Source organism: Cynocephalus volans, chromosome 5 (genome assembly GCF_027409185.1).
Source record: "Cynocephalus volans isolate mCynVol1 chromosome 5, mCynVol1.pri, whole genome shotgun sequence".
In the NCBI taxonomy this organism is placed as follows: Eukaryota; Metazoa; Chordata; class Mammalia; order Dermoptera; family Cynocephalidae; genus Cynocephalus; species Cynocephalus volans.
In genome coordinates, this window is record NC_084464.1 from 114,028,790 (window position 1) to 114,048,772 (window position 19,983).

The 19,983-nt window shown below is 40.5% G+C and overlaps 1 protein-coding gene across 1 annotated transcript in view; it reads right to left on the bottom strand.

Annotated features, from left to right (window-relative positions):
* LAMA4 (laminin subunit alpha 4) overlaps window positions 1–19,983 on the bottom strand; it is a 130,955-nt gene that overhangs the window by 46,283 nt on the left and 64,689 nt on the right. Inside the window, exons 10-13 of the mRNA XM_063096436.1 lie at window positions 17,972–18,139; window positions 15,632–15,825; window positions 8,867–8,983; window positions 2,954–3,102 (exon numbers count right to left, since the gene is read on the bottom strand). Coding sequence (XP_062952506.1) covers window positions 2,954–3,102; window positions 8,867–8,983; window positions 15,632–15,825; window positions 17,972–18,139 — 628 coding nt within the window. The remainder of the gene's footprint in view (window positions 1–2,953; window positions 3,103–8,866; window positions 8,984–15,631; window positions 15,826–17,971; window positions 18,140–19,983) is intronic.

A 19,983-nucleotide genomic window follows, 5' to 3' on the forward strand; every position in this document is an offset into this window, starting at 1 on the left:
CTCCTTCTTGCCTCCTTATGGCTTGATTTTAATATTTCTGGGATCACAGATGCTTCCTTCCTGTTATTCAAAGTCACCTGGCTTGGCAAGGTTTTCCTGAGCTGCCCTTCCTAGCAGCACATGTCTGCATTCCTCTGCCTTTGCTGCCCCTGAGATTTCAGCCCATTTTTGCTCCACAGCAGCTGCCTGCCAGTGGCTGCAGGAAAATGGAATAAGATTTAAAAAGAGCCCTCTGCAGTTCTTCGAGTAAGAGTTTGTTTATGTGGTGAAGCCAGGCAGAGGAATACACCTGCAGTCATCGCCACCAACTGCTTACCCAAATCAGCCCTGTTATTTCCTTTCCACAAAAACTGAGGCTCTGGGGGCAGGTGCAGAGCTTGCCAGGGCACACACTGTTGAGGTTTGTTTCACTCCTGCCACCTGGCTGTGTCCCTTAAGATCACAGCCCCTCTCAGCCCAGCCCACCCCTGCCTTACACACCATGTTCTCCGCCTTTGCCCTTTCTGACCCATGTAAGGTTCATGGAACATTTACTGAATGCCCCTCATGCACTGGGAACTCTCACAGACAGGGGTTAATAACAGTATGTGCCTCCTAGGAGTGATGTGAGGTGGAGCAGGGATCAAACATATAAAAGCTTGGTCTATGGCACCTGAAATTCAGTAAACACCAGGCGTTATTATTGTACCGAAACTATTTCCTGAATTGGAATTTCAAACTGTACATGTATGCACATGATTTATTTTATTGACAAATACCTCTTCCTCTGTAATATAAACTCTATTCCCACTTCCGCAGCTCATCCTAAATCCTTTGACTTAATTTTACTCAGTCTTAAATCCACTGGTTTCTTATTTTTTTCTCAATCCCAAACATTGATGACTAGTATCATTTTATTCACCAGCAACTTCTGGAAGGTTATCTGTGACCCACTTCTTGACACTGCAGACCCCACATTCACTCCTCTCTGCAAACCACCTGAACTTTTGAGCTCAGTCAACAGTTTCTCAGCCTCCTCCACTGAGCCATAGTCCCTGTGTGCTCTCTTTGGCTCACAGCAACCTCTTCTCTATTTCCTCAGCTACTTCCCTCTCTTTTGTCCAAGTTCATTATCCTTCTATCTATCCTTCTGTCCTCTGCAACAGGGCTGACTTATCTATTAGACACAGTAGGGACCCACACAATGTCTTCATTTTAATTTTTTTAAATCAGTAGAAAAAATGAGGATAAAAATGATTATGTTAGTCTTTATAACAATGCAGTCATGAAATTTAGTTTTTATTTTTATTATTATTATTTTTTTTTATGGAGACAGGGGCCCACCAAGGCAAAAGTGCATAGGGCCCAAGAAAGTCACAATGTAGCCCTGCTCTCTAGAGGTCATCCTAATCCCAGTCTTTGCTAGTTGATCCTCCCCATGACCCCTTCTTCTTAGAAATGGCTCAGAGAGTAAAACCTTAGGAAGGCAGATAAGAAAAAGTTTTAAAAGAAAGGGGTAGAAGGAAGAAAATGTTACAAATATATACTAATATTTTAAAATTTTGCTGGGTAGAGTGGTAAGACATACCGAAGAGCTTGAACCAAAGGCTTTCTTACTTTGTTTTTATTACTAGGTACAAAACAGGTGCTACATCAATATTCAAAATAAAAATGTGCTCTTGAAATGGAAGCTTCTTGATGAATCATGCCTAAAATTGAGCACAGCATGCAAATCATTGTGTACACCAGATAGATGCTGAAGAATATTCACATTTTGAAGGGAAGATGTCTATAAATTTGAATGTTTCCCTGAATATATTAGGTCAGAAATATTCTAAAAACAAAAGGACTTCAGGGTGATTGATATTTCTAATCAGGTTTCATGTAAACAATATTCTACTGACACAGTATATTATCAAAAACAGTATTTTATCTAAGCTCCATTTTAATGTCTTCACCAAAAACACATTTCCTGGGGGCATGATACTGCGCTGGGTATAACACTATCTCACACACCAAGGCTTTATGTGACATCTCTCTCTCCATCTCTCTTGTTCTTCTCAGGAGATTTGGAAGGGTGTTTGAAAATTTCGGCAATCAGGAATGAAAAGGTAATACAGGTTTTTTTTTTTTTTTTTTTTTTAAAGATGACCGGTAAGGGGATCTTAACCCTTGACTTGGTGTTGTCAGCACCACACTTTCCCAAGTGAGCCACGGGCTGGCCCCAAGGTAATATATGTTTTGAACAGAAATTAATGTTGGTTCGTATTTTATTCATGACCTTTATTGGTCCTTGTTTGTAAGTGTTTGATCCATAGTCTTTCTCTATAATGATCTCATCATTTACCTATTATTTCAGGGTCATGAATTCAATTCCAATTTTTCACTACATTTCAATTAGCATTAATTGAGTGCCCACGGGGTGTGTGACTCTCTTCTGGATGCTGCGAGGAAAATTGTCAATTGATTTTCTCTTAACAGGTGTTGAAATCGAATAGTTCCTGCCGTGCACTGCAGAGTGACTACAGTATTTACCAGAAGCCAGTTGTACTGCCGACTCCCAACCAGCTTCACCTAAGGCACTTGGGTGTGGAAAGCTAGTGCTGTCTATAAAAGAAACAAGTGATAGTAGAATTAGACCTTGTAAAGGGACCTGCTTTCCAGTCACCAAAATGCCTTAGGTCACCCTATTGATAATTGAGGAACAGAACCCTCCATCCCCAGCCAGAATACAGTACTCTAATTTGACAGATTTTTTTTTTTTTAAATAGAAAAATCATCTCTCTCCAAAAATTGCACTAAACGATTGACTCTCAGAGGGACCAACCAACAAACAAATCAACAAACAAGCAAACCCACCCCTAACCAACCTGCTAACACTGTGTCCCAATAAATAACTCTGGAATATGAAAGTGAATAAAAATATTTTATTCAGCCCATGTAGATATTTGCATTTCTAAGACCAGGATATTACCTGCTCAATTCTTCAGCTTCTTGTTGAAGGTTTCGTGCATGGTCAATAGCTTCTCGGACTAAATCATGGCTGAGGTTACTTAGGTTGTATAGTTTTCCTTGTAGTTCATTTTTGGCTCCATCTATTTCTGCATAGATCCCTGATGCATTCTAAAGAAAAAAATTTAAAAAAAAAATGAATTGAGAAGAACTTAAAACATTTTTCCTAGGGAGCATCAAAAGATAATTTTCTATTCTTTCTTATGAAGTTCATTAAATTTCAGGCCGGGTTCACATAAGTCTAAAACATTTATCTATTTACTCATGTAAAACATTTGTCTATTTCTCCTTAATCTTCAACTCCTTCTTCTCTACTGATTGTGTGCCTAGCATTCAGACATGTTCTGACATTTTTCAGTCTAAAACAAAGCTAAACCAAATGAAAACCCTCCATTATCCACAAATCTGTCACTGCTCTACTTTTTATTCTCAAAAAAAAGTTGTTTATGTACATTGTCTCTATACTTTCTCACTTTCTTTTTTTTTTTTTTTTGTCGTTTTTTCGTGACCGGCACTCAGCCAGTGAGTGCACCGGTCAGTCCTATATAGGATCCGAACCCGCGGTGGGAGCGTCGCCGCGCTCCCAGCGCAGCACTCTACCAAGTGCGCCACGGGCTCGGCCCCTTTCTCACTTTCTTTTCACACTTTTACTTCCTCATCAAAACCTGGAGTTCACATAATGGCTTCTACGTTACTAAATCCAATGGACATCTTTCAGTTCTCATCATATTTGACCTCTCAGCTACTCCCTTCCTGAAACCCACTTTGCGGCACAGTCTCCCTTGGTTTTCAATCCAACCATAGACTCATGATTTTGGCTAAAGATCACACAACCATGTGGATGGATTCTCCTTCCAACCTATGACTTCCCACCATGGCTGGACCCTCAATGCTAAACCGAAGTCTGCTCTCCTGGTCACCTAAATGATGATTCTAACTATTGTGACCATTCCCAAGCCAATAGTATTTCCTTCTCCCACCCCTTTTGATTTTAAACAGATCACATTATTTTCTTTTTTATTTAGAAGACATCAACAGTCAGTGGGAATGCTTCTTCCACCCTTGTCATGTTTCCTCTCTAGGAAGGGAGCTCAGTTACGAAACTCTAGATCTCTCCACCCCTTTCCTAACCCTGCCCCTGCGAGGAGGAGTGATTTATTTGATTGGTAAATTTGGAAAGAAAAACTGTACGGGCTCTGTTCAACTCCACCCTTCTTCTCGGGAGCACGCTACCCGCAGAAAGCCTGGGTTTTCCTGTCTTTCTCCTCCACATGAAAGTGTTTTGGGCAGAACCCCCACCGGAGCATCATAGTGCTGCTTGTCCAGGTGCGAATAGCTGCCTAATCCTGGAACTGAGTATCCGCAACCCCATTTGGCTAAGAGACCTAAAGCCATGCCCTCCGCCTGGCTGCATCAGAAATAAGGCAACATTTTTGATCTTTATATCTACTGTTGTGTTTATTTTTCAAGTCATTTAGAACTTAGGTGCTGGAAAGAGATGCTGTTACTGGTAGTCCCAACAGAAACTCCAACACCAACAGGACTTTCCCTATCTTCCTGCTAACATCCCTCAGTCTTCTCCTCAAACCCTATACATTTATTTATATCTATACCTATACATACATTTTTTTTTGTTTTAAGAGGAAAAAGTGTTCCTTTTCTGTATAGGACATGCTGCCTCATTTTCTCAGTGGCCCATCCTTCTTGCTCCATTGCAACTGGCTCTTCTCAAATATAAATGTGCCCAAGTTTCTCCCATTAAAAAACAAACAAACAAACAAACAACAACAACAAAAACACCTATTCCTTCACTCTAGATTCCTTTTGGCTACTTCCGTTGCTTTGATGCAGTGCAATCTACAGAAATGGTTCTTGCCAAGGTCCCCAGTGCCTGACCCCAAATTGCCAGATCTGTTTGACACTTTCCCATCTTCATTTACTGGATCTATCTCTGGTTTGTAACAGTGTTGGTCACTGTCTTTGCCTTAAAGCTCTCTTCTTTTTCTAGACTGTGCTCTCTCTTTTGTTATTCCTCTTTCCCTGACAGGGAAAGAGGCCTCCGAAGTTGGTGCTCTTCAGGGTGTCTCCCAACCCTTTCTTCCCTTGGAGTGATCTAACTTTTCTCTCCGTGCCCAGTCTTTACTCTTCTGATCCATTCTCCACCATCCTACAGGAAAGGTGATCTTTCTATTAAGCAAATTTGATCATGTTATTTCCTTTCTCAGAATCAGTAAATTGCTTTGCAGGAATAAATCCAATTCCCAAGGGTGGCTTCATGAACTGAACCCTCCTCTCCCACCAATTTCATCTTTTCTCGCCACGCCCACCCCACAACATCCATGGTCTAACTTTGACTAACTCATGCTAGTCATTTTAATGTGTCATGTTTTCTTTTCTGGCCCCTGTGCCTTTGCACGTAATACTTTCCCTGTCTGGAATACCTTTCCTTTCTTTTCTGTCTAATCCACTTGGAAAAGTTCTGCTCATCCTTCTAAATTCAGCTCAAATATCACTTCCTTTATGTAGCTCTCCCTAACCTCTCCAGGGTGAGTGAAGTGTTACCACATATTTCTATCATCCACATGTCACATTACTGCAATCATTTTACGTGATAATTTAACTCACTAGATTATACAATATAGGCAGCAAGAACTGAGTTTCATTCATTTTTGTATTCCCAGAATGGAGCACAGTTCCTAGCACATAGGGTTTATTTTTGTGGAGACAGTATTAAGCCTCTAGCAATTTGGTTGATCACTTGGGGAACAATATTTTTTAAAAAGTTATTGTCAATTGTATAAGCAGAAAAATATACCACGGACATTCCACCTTTACTCATTCATTCATTCAACAAGGATTCACTGTGTGCCTGTCCTGTGGCCGGCACTCTTTCAGGAGAGAGAATACATATGAACGCTGTTTCTGTTTTCAAGGAATTTACGATCTAGTGGAAAGATACAGGTGATAAACAAGTTATCAAATAAGTGAACAAGCTAATTTCAGAGAGTAAAAGGTATTTTTAATAAAATACAACAGGTGGTATTGATGAAGAGTGATTGAGGGTAAGGGGGCCACTTGGATTGAATAGTCACAAAGACGCCAGCCATTTGAAGATCTGGGAACAGCAGGTGCAGAAGTCCTGAGGCAGAAAAAAATATGGTGATTTGAAAAACAAGAGATGTAGTGAGTGAGGAAGAGAGTGGGCATGAGGTCAGAGAGGTGGGCTGCGGCCAGGTCACTTAGGGCCTCATGGGTCATGATAAAAGGAGCTTGTTTCTTATTTTACATGTTGCTGGAGGTTTCATGTAGGAGAAATAATGTAATCTGATTATGTTTTTAAAGGATTATTTTGCTGCTGCATAGAGAATGGGCCTTGAAGGACAAGAGTGGAGACAAGGGATGAGTTATGAGGCTCTTGTGGCAGTTCACACAGGAGATGAGGTGACTTGGACTAAAGAATAACTGTAGAGATGAGGGAGGTGGTTAGAAATCAGGATTCATTCTGGAGATAAGGCCAACAAGTCCTGCTGAAATGGGAAAGAGGAAAAAGGAGAAATCAAGAACAACTCTGGAGTCGTGATTTGAGCAATTGACTTGTACCATTTGCAGAGATGGTGGAGACCGGGAGAGGTGCAGGTTGTATTCACAATATGTAAAGTTTGATATGCCCATTACATAGTAGGGGATTTTACTGTGATTTTATTGCACACCACACTGAGTTCTGGCTTGAAAATGTCAAGTAAGCATTTGGATATAGGAGTTTGGAACTCAGTGGAGGTATCAGAGTTGGAGGTATAAATGGTTCTCATTGGCATATAATTGTTCTTTAAAGCCATGAGATTCAGTAAGATTAACTAGGGAAAGAGTAGAGATAGAAAAGAGGGCCCAGTACTGAGCCCTGAGCCATTCATTGTCCAGAGCAGGGTCAACATGGCCCAGTGCCAAGTATAACCTGTTTTTATGTAGCTCTGAGCTCAGAATATATTTTACATTTCTGAAGGGTTATAAAAAAATAAAAAGAAGAATAAGGAACAGTGGTTGTATGTGGCCTGCAGAACCTAAAATATTTACCATGTAGAAGATGTGCAGAGGCAAAGCTGGCCTGGGGAGAAATGGCCAGCGAAGGCGGGGCAGAGCACCAGGTGGATGGGGTCTCAGGAGCCAGGATGACAGCTGCAAGTGCTTCCAGGAGAGAGGGTTAACAGTGCTGCGGTCAGGCTGAGGAAGCCGAGGAGAGACAAGCAACCACAGTCTTGGCTACATGGAGATGTTGGTGACCTGGACGAGAACAGTCTCAGTGGAGGGGATGGAATCCCATTCAGAAGGAAACAGCAGCTGTGAATGACTCTTGGTATGTGTTGCCGTGAAGCTGAGCTGAGTAATGGGGCAGAAGTTACAGGGGATGTAAGCTTTTTCTAAAAAAAATTTTTTTAAAGGGCATTTTTTCTTTTTGAGTTTTAAAAGATAGGAGATACTAGAGCACCTTTGTATGTCGACAGTAATGATTCAGTAAAGAGTAAGAATTATATGATGCAGAAGAGAGAGTATAATTTCAGGAGTGAAACTCTACAACTCTGTTTTCTAGGTGAGGAAGGATAGTATTCCGAGCACAGGTGGAGGACTTGGACAGAAGGGACACTTATTTATGACGGGAGGGAGCTGGAGATGTGGAAACACATGCAGGTGGGCTGGCAGATTTGGGGAGGAAAGGTGAGGGGAGTTCTCTTCTGCTTATTTCTAATTTTTCAGTGAAGCATGAAGCAAAGTCACCAGCCAGAACTGAGAGAAGGGGAGGTGGGTTTCCTACCTGTCATGTTCAGCTGCTCTGGTATGATCATGATGCTGGGGATACTTGGATTTACTGGGGATACAGGGTTGGAATTCTTAGGTGAGTACAACAGGGAAACAGGTGGATGCAGAAGTTAAGGGTGTTTTCAAAGCATGCGTATACTGATAATTGTAGCTGCTTAAAAAGGGAGGAGAGAATATGAGAGGGGTAGGACAAATGAGGCAGAGGAGGTCTCGGTGTGGCCAGAGAATGGTTGGAGTGGACATTCTAGAGTAAGTGAGATAGGAGATGGTGCTCAGGGAGGGAGATGCTTGAAACAGATTTGGGATCGTCTGTTATTGATGACAAGCTCTAGGTATAGCCACGGGAGGGATAACAGAGTTGGGCTAGAGGAAAAGCTTGCTGGAGTGGAGAAGTTCAAGGAGCTAGAGGTCAGAGAGTGGGTGGGCTCATCCCTATGGATTTTGATGTCACCAAGGATAATGATGGGAGTTGGGATGGAGAGGAAGACAGGGAGTGTGGTGCTGAAATAGTCAAAGAATGAGATGTTGATCAGATGACGATAAGGTGATAGCTTTTCAAAGGTAATAAAAACGAGCTAAGAGTCATTTCTTGTTGGTTTGGTTCACTGCATTTTACGGGAAAATTTCTACTCTTAAAAAATGTGACTTATATTGATTTTCAATGCCAGCTTTATTAAACCCACGACTTTATGGGTAAAGAGTGAATAGGAGGATCTAGACCAACCCTTTTAGTAGAACTTTCTGTGGTGATGTCTGTGCTGTCAAATATAGTAGCTGCTAGCCATGTGTAGCTACTGAGAACTAAGGAATGTGGCTAATGCTACTGAAGGATTAAATTTTAAATTTTCCTTAATTTTAAGTAATGTAAATTTAAATAGCCATATGTGGCTAGTGGCCACCATATAGTGCAAGAAACTGAAAAATGTAGTCATCAGATCTTATTTTTATAATGCCTGCTAACTGGATAGATTTGAATTGAATTTGATAATTCTCCAACACCGGGCTGCTGTTGTCACAGAGCCTGCTGTCAAGACAAACCTGAACAAGTCACATGGGTTCTTACCTTTATTATATCATCAAGTTCTGAAAGAGTCAGACGAGGTGTCGTTAGAGAGTCGGCAGATGCACCCAGAGAAGCATTCACCACCTCCATTTGCTGCCTCACGCTTTCCTGTTGTCTCTGCAGGAAAGGAAAGCAAGCAAGAGAGAAAGAGAACATGTCTTTAGAGAAAGCATCAGGGACAGTGGTAAATGTCAACTTTGCTGTCTTAGGGCTCAGACGAATCCACGCTCCAGCCCCATCACTTAATTGCTGTGTGCCTTTGGGGAACACTACTGGGCTGATGCTCACTTTCTCATTTATAATACAGAGATAACAAAGTAAGAACGTGGGAGATTTGAAGCACTTAGTTATGGGTATTACTTATAACATCCTCATCTCAAAGAGCATTTGACGCTTTTCTCCATAATTTAACGTAGTACTATGGATGCAGGGTTGAACATAGGTTCTATATTTGCAGTAATTGGCAGTAATTGGTAAATGAATTAATTAAAAAAGCATGGATCATGTGCCAACTTTGGGTCTGGCACAAACATCCCATTTGGACAGGAATAAAGTATGTACAAAATAATCTTAATGTTTTCGTAAAAATGAAAAATGGCCCTATCGTCAAAGCATAAAATTGTAATCTTGCTTCATACCACTCTTTGGTCTTTATGTTAGATGTTCAGACTTTATGAGGAAAGAAATTGCCCAAATGTTAATACCTTTTGTGATAAATGCTTTAATTTCTATCTTCACTTTTGGATTTTAGAGGCAGGGATGCTGTGGCGCTGAAGAAATATTACGGGGCTTCAAACGAGTGCAGAGTTTGAAAGCAACACAGAAGGAAACTTTAGGAGAAAAAAGTAGAAGACTCATCTTACAATTTGAGTAAAAAAAATGAGTCAAAGTTCCTTTAGAATAGTAATTTAAATTAGAGTTAAAATACATGTGATGGTGTAATGTAAGACATCATAGAAATAATTATAGAAGCCTAGATACAGAAGGAAATACTTTAAAACTTTCTAAATTCAGCTTAATGTACTTTCTTATTCCCTGCAGTCGTTCTGATTTAGTGGAAAGGAAGAATGGAATCCATCTTTTCCAAATATGTTGCTGCAGGGGTAGATGTAGGTATAAAGACAGAAAAGAATCACGTTTGAACCCCCTCTTAATGAAAGAACATTAAAAAAATTCAATTTCCCCTCAACATCCATCAAGCTAAATACAGTGTGACTATCTGGGGTCAATTATTCTTATCTCCACAATGAGATACAGCTCTACACAGAAGCAATAGCATAAAGGATGTGTAGGAAGGGAGTTGAAAAGAGGTCGGTATCATTTAGCTCTCACAGAGCTGTTTTCCTTTTTCCGGGTCTGAGCTATGACCTATTCTGTAAGCTCCTGTGTCTGGGTTGCTATAAGAAAACACTGCCAACACCCTGAAGTCAGAACCAAACTTCAAAGCAGTGTGCTACCAGCATTGCCTGATAAGCTCATTTGTAGTAGTTGGAAAACATATTTCAAGTTAAAGGGTTTCTCCCACTTATATATAGCATTAAACAAAGATGAATAAAATTAGCTTTGAAACAAAGAAAGATATTCCCACAGAAAGATGGCCTACTTGAACAAAAGAAAGTTTCAAAAACTAATAATTATGAAAATGATATAATTAGCACTATTCAGCATGCTTCAGTGTCCATTTCACATATGCAAAAAGTTTTAAAAAGGTTCCTGATCCTTAAAAAAAAAAAAAAAAGAGCTTTCCTGGGAGTGCAGAGCTTTGGTTTATGAGAATCCCTAAACATTGCTCCTTAAAGAGTATTTTACCTACTTTTAAAGTGCAGAATCTTATATCTGACAAAAATTATCATTCTGTTACTATTTGGGGTTAGGAATAGGATGATAAAATAAGTAATGTAATTATTAGTTGTGTGGCTGCTGTTTGCATGCATCAAAGTGATTGAGTATTTTTGGTTTTGTATAAATACTAAAATTTTGGTGGTGTTCTTTTCTAACCCATGCTGTAGGTCTAATAGTGAAAGATAAAATTAAAACACTTCAGTTTGTTTCTAAAACACAAGGTTAAATTCCAATAAAGTCAGATTCATTCAAACCAATTTGTTGTGGGAAGGATACTGCATAAAGGAAAGGTTGGGTTTTAATTTTATTGGAAGAAATTAAAGTTTTATGACATTTAAATATGCAAAAGTATGCAAAAGAATGCTAATAGTGTATAGTAATTTAGAGGCCCAAGTTAATATGAAAAGAGTATTTATAATCAAGAACAACTGGTTTATGCAAATCACTTCTATATTACTTGAGTGGGCTTCATGCATTTATCTGCCCATGTGTTCATCAACAAATGTACCAATGTGTTAGGTGCTAGGAAGATATAATTTATGCAAAGCAGGAGTTCTGCCCTTTGGATGATTGCAATCTAGTGGGGACAGACTAGATGCATACCCCCTCCCCCACCCCACACAGAGGCTACACAGGTAAGCATTTTGCAATTAACAATGCCTCCTAGACTGGAATGTACAGGAACATATGCTGAGTGTGATGAAGCATGGTGATCATTCCAGAGCTACAACTGCTGGCTGCCCCAGTGTAGATGAGGGAGGGATTCCTTCTGGATATCAGGTTTCTTAACCTGAGGTTAAGATGGACCGACTACCTTGTCTTGGACTGAACTTGTCTGCCAATCTTATACATATGAGCAAGCACAATTTTTTTCATGGCAGGGATCTGAGTGCGTGTATGTGTGTTCCATAATTTTAATTGAATTCTCAAAAGGATGTACATCTGCAACAATGTAAGAACCACTGGACTCCAGTAAGTAGGTGAGGCTCTCTACAAAGGGAGACATTCAATCTAGTAAGCTAGCCAAGGCTAGATAGAATTAAGCACTGATGAGAGATGAGCAAGGACACACCATGAGCAAAGAAAACAAGAAGAAAAAATGCATGATCTCCATTGGCTGGGAGGCAGGTTTTGTAGGGGACTCAAGAAATACCACTGGAACAGTGAGTGGGCTCAGACCATGGATGGCTGGGAAATTTACATTTTTAAATAAGAAGTCATTGAAGGCATGTGAAGAAGGTTTTTCACATAGTTTCTATACCCTGAGAGAGGTGCCTTGAAATTGAATCTAGCAATAATGTGAAGGGAAGAGAAGTCAGAAGCTTAGGCAGGAGGAAGACAAAAGCATCCACAAGTGAACACAAAGGGTTGGAGTAGTTACTGCTCACAGAACCCTCGACTGACTTAGAGGGGGCTGACTCAGAGCCTGGGGACATTGGATGGAGAGGAGGCGCCCTGACAGGAACAGAAAAATTAGGAAGGGGAACTGCTGGAAAAAGAGCTAATTTTTAGCAGGGAATAGTGGGACATATCCCAGGCTATTGCTGCAGCCAGACACCATATGAATGTTGTGCTGTGAGGCTCAGTTATGGATAAGGATACAGACCCACAAATCCCTTTCAAGCACTGAAGTGGTGAGATTGGTGAGATCAGGTGAAGTCACTGAGGGGGGAGTTGAAGGAAAAGGGGTGGAACTGTGGCTAATGCCAGCTCCAAAGGTCAGGAAGAGGTAGGACTGAGATTGAGCAGGTCTTTAAAATGCTTCAGTGCTATGCTGTTCTCTTCCTGAAATCTTGCTCACGCTGTTCATTTGTACTCAGTAGGAGAATTTGTTTAGCAAAGCTAAAACGAGGCCTACCATCTGCCTGAATTAGTAAAATGCCAAATTCCTGGTATCCTCACGCACGAGGTTTTAAAAAAAATGTGCATAAGAAAAGTTTAATTAAAAGCTATTTTGGCAGTCATCCACTTTTAGAACTGAAGGCTCTTCATATGGGCCACACAGTCTCCTTGCTCATTACATTCACAAAGTCCAGTGTGCCCCGACTTCACATGGATATTTACCACCCACTAACAAATCAGCTGGTTTGTGCCTCTGCAGATACTTTGGTTCTCAGTTCATTCACTGTGTGGCACCCTTCCTCATTCCAGACTTCACAAAGGACTTGACTACAAGATCCATTCCTAAAAATAAATCACCAGCAAACTGATCATGTTAACACACAATATACTTGCATGTGTTCCCTAACACAGGTCTATGTGGAAGACAAAGCACTTTGCTGAGACTGACAACTCACCGTCTGAAATGAGAACCACATACAGCTCACCACTACTAGTAGTAACATCTCGCTTTTTTCTTGGTAATGAAACCTCACTTCCTGCAGCTCAGGGCACAGCTCTGGTGGGGCTGGGGCGTCCTGCATGCCATTGCTTGCCTTGTCCTACCAGGACTGGGTCAGTAGGTCTGCTTCTCACTTCGGGGCCCTCAGTACTGAACGTAGTTCTGGGTCTTCCTCGGTGAGGCCCTGGGATTGTTGCATGAAGTTGCAGTGTTGTTTCTCTCTTTCTTACACACTCTATATCCTCTTGTGGGAATAGAACAGTATTATCTTACAGGCTAGGGGTATGGATTGAAATTTGTTAGGATGGGAAGAATCACCTAATACTTATTGCTGAAAATAGATCTTTAATAAGCTTGGGCACAATCTAATAAACAGGATCCGCAAATTGGAAAGTGCTTAATGTTTTCATTAGATCAACACATTTACTGAGCTGTTATTTTGTGCCAGGCATTATGCTAAATGCTTTAGGATTCAAAGATGAAGAAGACAGGATTCCCTGATGTTTTGGAGCCTCTAGTTTAGCAGGGAAGGCAGATTCATTAACAGATGATCTTGATACAGAAACAGAGCTATGCACAAGACATTATGGGGTTGAACTATGGGGTAGGCTTCCTTGAAGAGGTGATGCCTGAGGTAGAACTTAAAGAATGAGCAGTGTTCGCCAGGTAAGGATAAAAACAAAAAAAGGTCACCATTCCAGGCAGCTGGGACTACTGGTAGAGTGGTACTGCCTGAATGTGTGAGGCAGGGAATAGCAAGAGGTGAGGCTGAGGAGCTGATAGGGTCAGATCAGAGAGGGTTCTACATGCCACGTGAAAGAGCATAGACTGTCATATAGGATGCTGTCTTTCAAACGCTGTCAACTACAACTCACACTGAGAAATGGATTATATGTTGCAACCCAGTACACATATGCAGGCAGAAATGTGATGAAATCAGACTTGCTATATGTGTTGTTGCACATTGGTATTTTCTATTCTATTCTATTTCATCTCCTTTCATTATTTTCTTTTTTAAAAATGTTAATTACAACCCACCAAATGGCTCACAAGCTATATAATGTTGAAAGCACTGGTACAGGTGGTAAGGAGAGAATGAAGGGTTTTAATAAGAGTAAATAGTCACTGTCAGAACTGTGACTTGGACGAGCCACTCTGGTGGGACAGGGAGGATGGCTCGGAGGGAGGCAAGCATGGGGGAGAGGGAAGAGGAGGCTACGTTGGGCGAGAAATGATGAAGACCTGAGCTAGAGAAGTTGTAGTGGAATGAAGAGGAAGAAACAGAGCTAAAAATTGTCCAGATGGTAAAACTGGGGGCATCGTGTGGTTGACTAGATGCTGGGGAGGGGAAAGGGGAAGCTTCAAGGATAAGGTGAGTCCCAGTGACTGTCTTAAAAAAATATTTTGTGTTATAGTTTTACTGGGTAAGATAGTTGTGGATTTGTTTAACAAAGAACATTAACTTGACCATTATTATTAAAAAAAAAAAATTGGCTAAGGGTTTGCTCCTTTTAGAAAATAGTGGTAATGAGTGTAATTCACTTTTATTCAGGAAATTTTAAAATGACTCTTACTGAGGGCAGTGATGACTGAAAATCAGGGCACAGAGCCTAGTTTAAGTTGGTTTTGCCAATGATAAAAACACATAATTGAATAATTTCACTCATAGCTGTTTTCTATTTGTTCACCGTAATCATTATAAATATTTCCAATTGTGTATGTGCCATCCTATCAGAAGATCACCCCTCTCCACGGTGGTGTCTGTGAGTACATGTGTTGCTTGGAGTCGACATGTGACCACCACCAGTTTTTAGCCCTCCAGGTGTGGGCAAGCACAAATCCTGACACCACAGTATGACTGCCTTTGCAAGCCACGGCTGTGTCTGGAAATTGCAAGTCACAGCCATGTCTGAGAATTGCAAGCCATGACCACATCTGGGCATTGCAAGCCATGGCCGTGTCTGGGAATTTTAAGCCATGGCCACATTTGGGAAATGTAAGCCATGGCCATGTCTGGGAACTGCAAGCCATGGCTGTGTCTGGGAATTGCAAGCATGGTCATGTCTGGGAAATGCAAGCCATGGCCGCATCTGGGAATTTTTCTCACCTCTTTGTATTTGCATGGCCTTAGCTAGAATTAGTCTTCCTGTCTCCCTGTGTCTGTGGCTACTCACCAGCCAGGCTATGAGATTTGCTTATCGTTCCTCTCCGAAAAATTCACATACCCAGAACACATGGTTCTGGTCTGCTTTGGTATTCTAGTGCTCTTAGTATAAAAGGAAGTTATGCATAAGAATAACATATCATTTATGCACTTGCAAGAGCAACACATCTACACACATATGGTCTCATGAACAGTTGCATTTTTATCAATGCAAGAACTAAACAATTATGATAATTTCAACTTGATTGTAGTTACACACACTTATATTAGTAATTTACAGTAGCAAAAATACAATTTCTAAAAATATGAGTACTTAGATATACCAATATTTAAAAAAATTTATACCAGCTGTCCCTTCTTGGCGTAACTTCACGTTGTCCACACCTGAAATGCATTTACAGTTTAGTGTCCACTGTACCTCGTGGTCTCGTTGCCTGGATGTTGTGGCCCTGTTCATGTCTTCAGCATCCCTGACATGGTCAAGGGCCTGGACAAGTGATTCCTGGAGGTCTGACAGCTTAGCATTGTAGTCATCCAGCTGCTCCAGGACGACAGGAAACAGAGCGCGAGTATCATTGTACAGCTGCTGCCAACTCTCAGCCTGGCTCAACACTGGGAAGAGATGCAGACAGAAACTCAGTCTGGGCTTCCCCTGTCTCCTCCCCTTCCTTCCAGCACTTAGCAAAGTTGCAAAATTGTCAGGTCATGCCTACTCTAGCAATTGAGATTGAAGCTATTGTTCACGAAAATAGCCCTCTATTTTACATTTAAAGTAAAAAATGCTATTTTTTAGGGTTTGGTTAGTTTTCTCACAAAGATTATGTTTTATGTGGAAACAATGTCATTATACTAGGCTTATTATTATCCAGATTATTAATAATTTTGCTATGTAAAGGGACTTGTATAGTTTTTACTATTCTTCTTGATAGTAAAATTATCTCATCAGTAATTAGGGAAAATGATGTTCATATGCACTCATTTTCTGTATTCAATTCTTTTTAGTTAGCTCCTTTAGGTCAAACCCAAACCATGATTTGGGGTGGAATAAAGATAAATGGCAATGATGTGATGTTCTTAAACTTGGTATGTGTCTTTCATTCTCTGCTCAAAGGTACACGTGTTCTCTAGGTGCCTTAATTCTATTTTCCTGCAGGGAATACCAGTCTGTCTTGCTGAGGTTTTGTATTTTCTTTCATCACTTTGAGCAGAAAGTGGCTGACAATGCACTCACTAGGCAGAAGGAGGTTAAATGGGAGATGGGATTGGTCCCATTTCCCCAGGGCAGTCTGTTAAATTACAAGACAGGCAAGGAGCTGGGAAGCATCTGGCTGCAGACTTTAGAGCTCCAGCTTTCCTGACTGTCGGCCTCATCCCGAGGCCTTAGATTCTTCTCTGGTTCTTGCTGTTTCTAAGGCTTCACCATTTGCAACCGTAATAAACCTTTATGTCATTAATGTTCTTCTCCTATGGTATCCACAATAATTGTTAGCAGAAGTTGATAGCAACAGTTGCAGGAAAATGACCTACTGCCTTTTAACCTTTTTTGTTCCATTGGTCCCTCTGCAATCTAGGGAAGCCTCAGGCCCCTTCTTATAATGTGTTTTAAAACAGATAAAATAAAACAAATAGAATTTAAAAGAGACCAATCTATTAAAAAACAAAAATTGGTACTATAATAGTATATGTACTTCTTTATTAATGCATGAAACAAGATCTAGAGGTGAATGTAGTAACTACTATAATTTTGAGTTACTGATGAACTGAGAGTGTTGTGAGATATCAGTAATAGCTAAAATACGATAATGCAAATCTGTGATTTCTTTTGCTGATTGTATACATTAAAATGAACTCAAATTCTTTGAAACTCTTTTCATCGACAGTGGGGTCTATCTCCCCACCCCATGAATCTGGGCTGGTCTTAACCAATAGAATGGATATGACATTGTTGAATTCCAAGTCTAGGCCTCAAGAGATCTTGGAAGGCTGCCGCCATGTGAACAAGCCTGGGCTAGCCTCCTTGAGGTAAGACCCCACGGAGGGAGAGGCCCAGCCTTCCCAGTTAGCCCCAGACTCGTGAGTGAGCTTGGCCATGCCACACGGAGCCAGGATGAGCTGTCCAGATGGAGTACTGCCTGAATTGCCAACCCATGAAATCATGAGCAAATAAATGGTTATTACTTTAAATGAATGTGTTTGGGGTAGATTGTTAGACAGTAACTGATAAGTGTTACAGTGATCAAGTCATAGATTCAATAATACTGGGGTGGTTTTCTGTCTACATTCATCATTAAAGGAAATGTCAAATTTCTATTGGAGGTTAAAGTTATGAAAAGTCATTCATGGCCCTCAGAACATAAATATTGCTGGGCTTATAGCATTTCTGCCTTCTCAATAAAACTTCCTTCTCTTACTGTAGTTCTGGGAATTGGTTCCCCTCAGCCTTCCTTTCCCTGTTTTATACACATTCACCAACTACTAAGTCCCTCCTTCCTGCCCATGAGAGTAAAAGGTCTGTAGATTTCTTATGGACTATTAGCTGCTTCCCAAGGGCTCTGTGTTGGGCCTGGATCTAAAAATCTTGGTCATGTGGTCAAGTCATCCTGATGGATTGCCTGAGGCCACATATAAATTCTAAATAGCTCTGAAGATTGAAAATTGGTTGCTTTGACCAGATGTTGCCCTGCAGCTTGGCGTCCTCTCCTGGACCCACAGAGGAAGCAGACGTGTGCTGGGTCCGCTATAAGTCGAAGACACCTACGTTCGTAGGCCTCGTCCGCCTCCTCATCCACAAGCTCCCGCTGGGTGAGGAATGGTTGGCGATGTCGAATCTCCTCAAGCATCTTCTGGGCCAACCCCAGCTTCTCAGAGATTTCCTCAGCACTAAGTTCCTGCTCCTCCCCATAAAAGAGCATCTTCTTGTTGATCTCTGAAAGGAAGAACATGGAGAGAGAAGGCTGTGGGAGAGATGACTGCACGTTGTATAACAATGTCACTGAAAACACAGGGCTGCGAGGGCTGGTGGGCCAAGGACAGGGCTGATCCTGAGACAGAAAGGGAGGCTTATTCACAGACAGCGTGCTGGCACTCATGCTGTGAATACTGGCGTCGGTGTCAGAGTCCACCACATACACCAAAGGGGAGAAAAACCTGAGGGACCCTCTCTTCTCCGCTTCCTATGTGGCATCTTCAGAATGGGAATGAGCTAATACAAAGCCTGCTTTCATCTGCATCTGGTTTCCACAGTGACTCGAGAATGTTCATAGTTAAGGCACAAAAACCTTGGGTCTTGATCAACCTTCCATATAAATACTTTACTTGGAGAAAATGTTCTAAGGTATATGCTGACATACTCATATGAGGGATACTTTGAGATTAATTGTATTTTATTGTTTTATTATTAATTGTATTCTAGCCAAGGATTTGACCAAAGCTCTAAACCAAACAGATTGATAATTGACCAATGAGTCTTCCAGATTGTCTTACAGACTAGACATAAAACAGGGGTTTGTCATAGCATGGCATGAGTTTATATTAATATTTGTTTTTTGGCAATTGCCATTTGCCTTCTGCAGCATGACTGCTTGTCAATTGGTCCATTTTGAATCTGGGTGATTTTTATCCCTCTTCCATAAGTAGGATGGAGAATTTTAGCACTGGAGGAACCACTGCGACTCAGAAGGATTAGGTGACTTGTCTAAGCACTAGCAGAGCTGGGATAGTTTTCGTCCCTCATTCCTACTACACACAATCAGAAGAAAGTTATGTAATTTCCACCTAGTTCTACTGGGAGGAAGCATTTTATCTTTCTGGCATAAATGAAATTGTGTGTCTGTGGTTTACTATGACCTATGTGGTTGCCCTGACAAGACGGAGAAACAAACACTGGTGTCACATAAATCATACCTGGATGAGGGGTTGCATTTTATATGGATAATAACTTGAAGGTCACCAGCAGTTATTTTAGAGATGGTTAGGAATAAGAAATGACACACAATTGTTGTGGTACAGCATTCTAGAATTCTGAAGGAAGGGAGACAAATGGGGGCAGAAGTTTTTAATGCTATCAATATTACTGACCGAGTTATAGAGATATTAAGATATGTTAAAAAAAAAAACCCATGCAGGGATTAAACATTTATCATTCAAGTAGAGTCTAAAATATTAACTCCTGAAATAAACGAAATATATTTTTTTCTCAGCTCTAGCTCTTACAATGCTGAATTTTTTTGTCATTTTGATGCAAATATGATGTTTGCAATTTTAGCTTGTTTTATTTTAGCCATGTCTGGTACAGATTAGAAAAAGGAAATATAGACAGTAGCATTTCTGCCTTTGGTTTTTGGAGATTGTTCATACATTAGTTTTAAAAGGTAAAAACTGATGAAAGTTATTGTTTCCTATTTCCTTTTTTTTTTTTTTTTTTGTATTTTTTCATCCTTTCCCATGCTTAAAGAGTCAAATAAAAAGGTTCATATTCTTTCCAAAGGAAACAAGTTAGAATCAAAATTTGGGTTACAACAGCAAAAGTGAATTATTTTCTCTAAATGGCTTACTAGGGTCCTGGCATTATTTGTTACCTAAAGGGGCTTTTATTTCTTAATTGGATAAGGTCATCTAATTTTCTAGGTTCAATCTTACTTTTTGAACAAATCAATAGTTACTGTAAAATGTTATAGGAAAAGAGTAATTTTACCAGTAAATGCAAAAATAAATACATCAGATAAGAGGATGTGAAAGGGGAGTGATTGAAATGCATGTCATTTGTTTTTA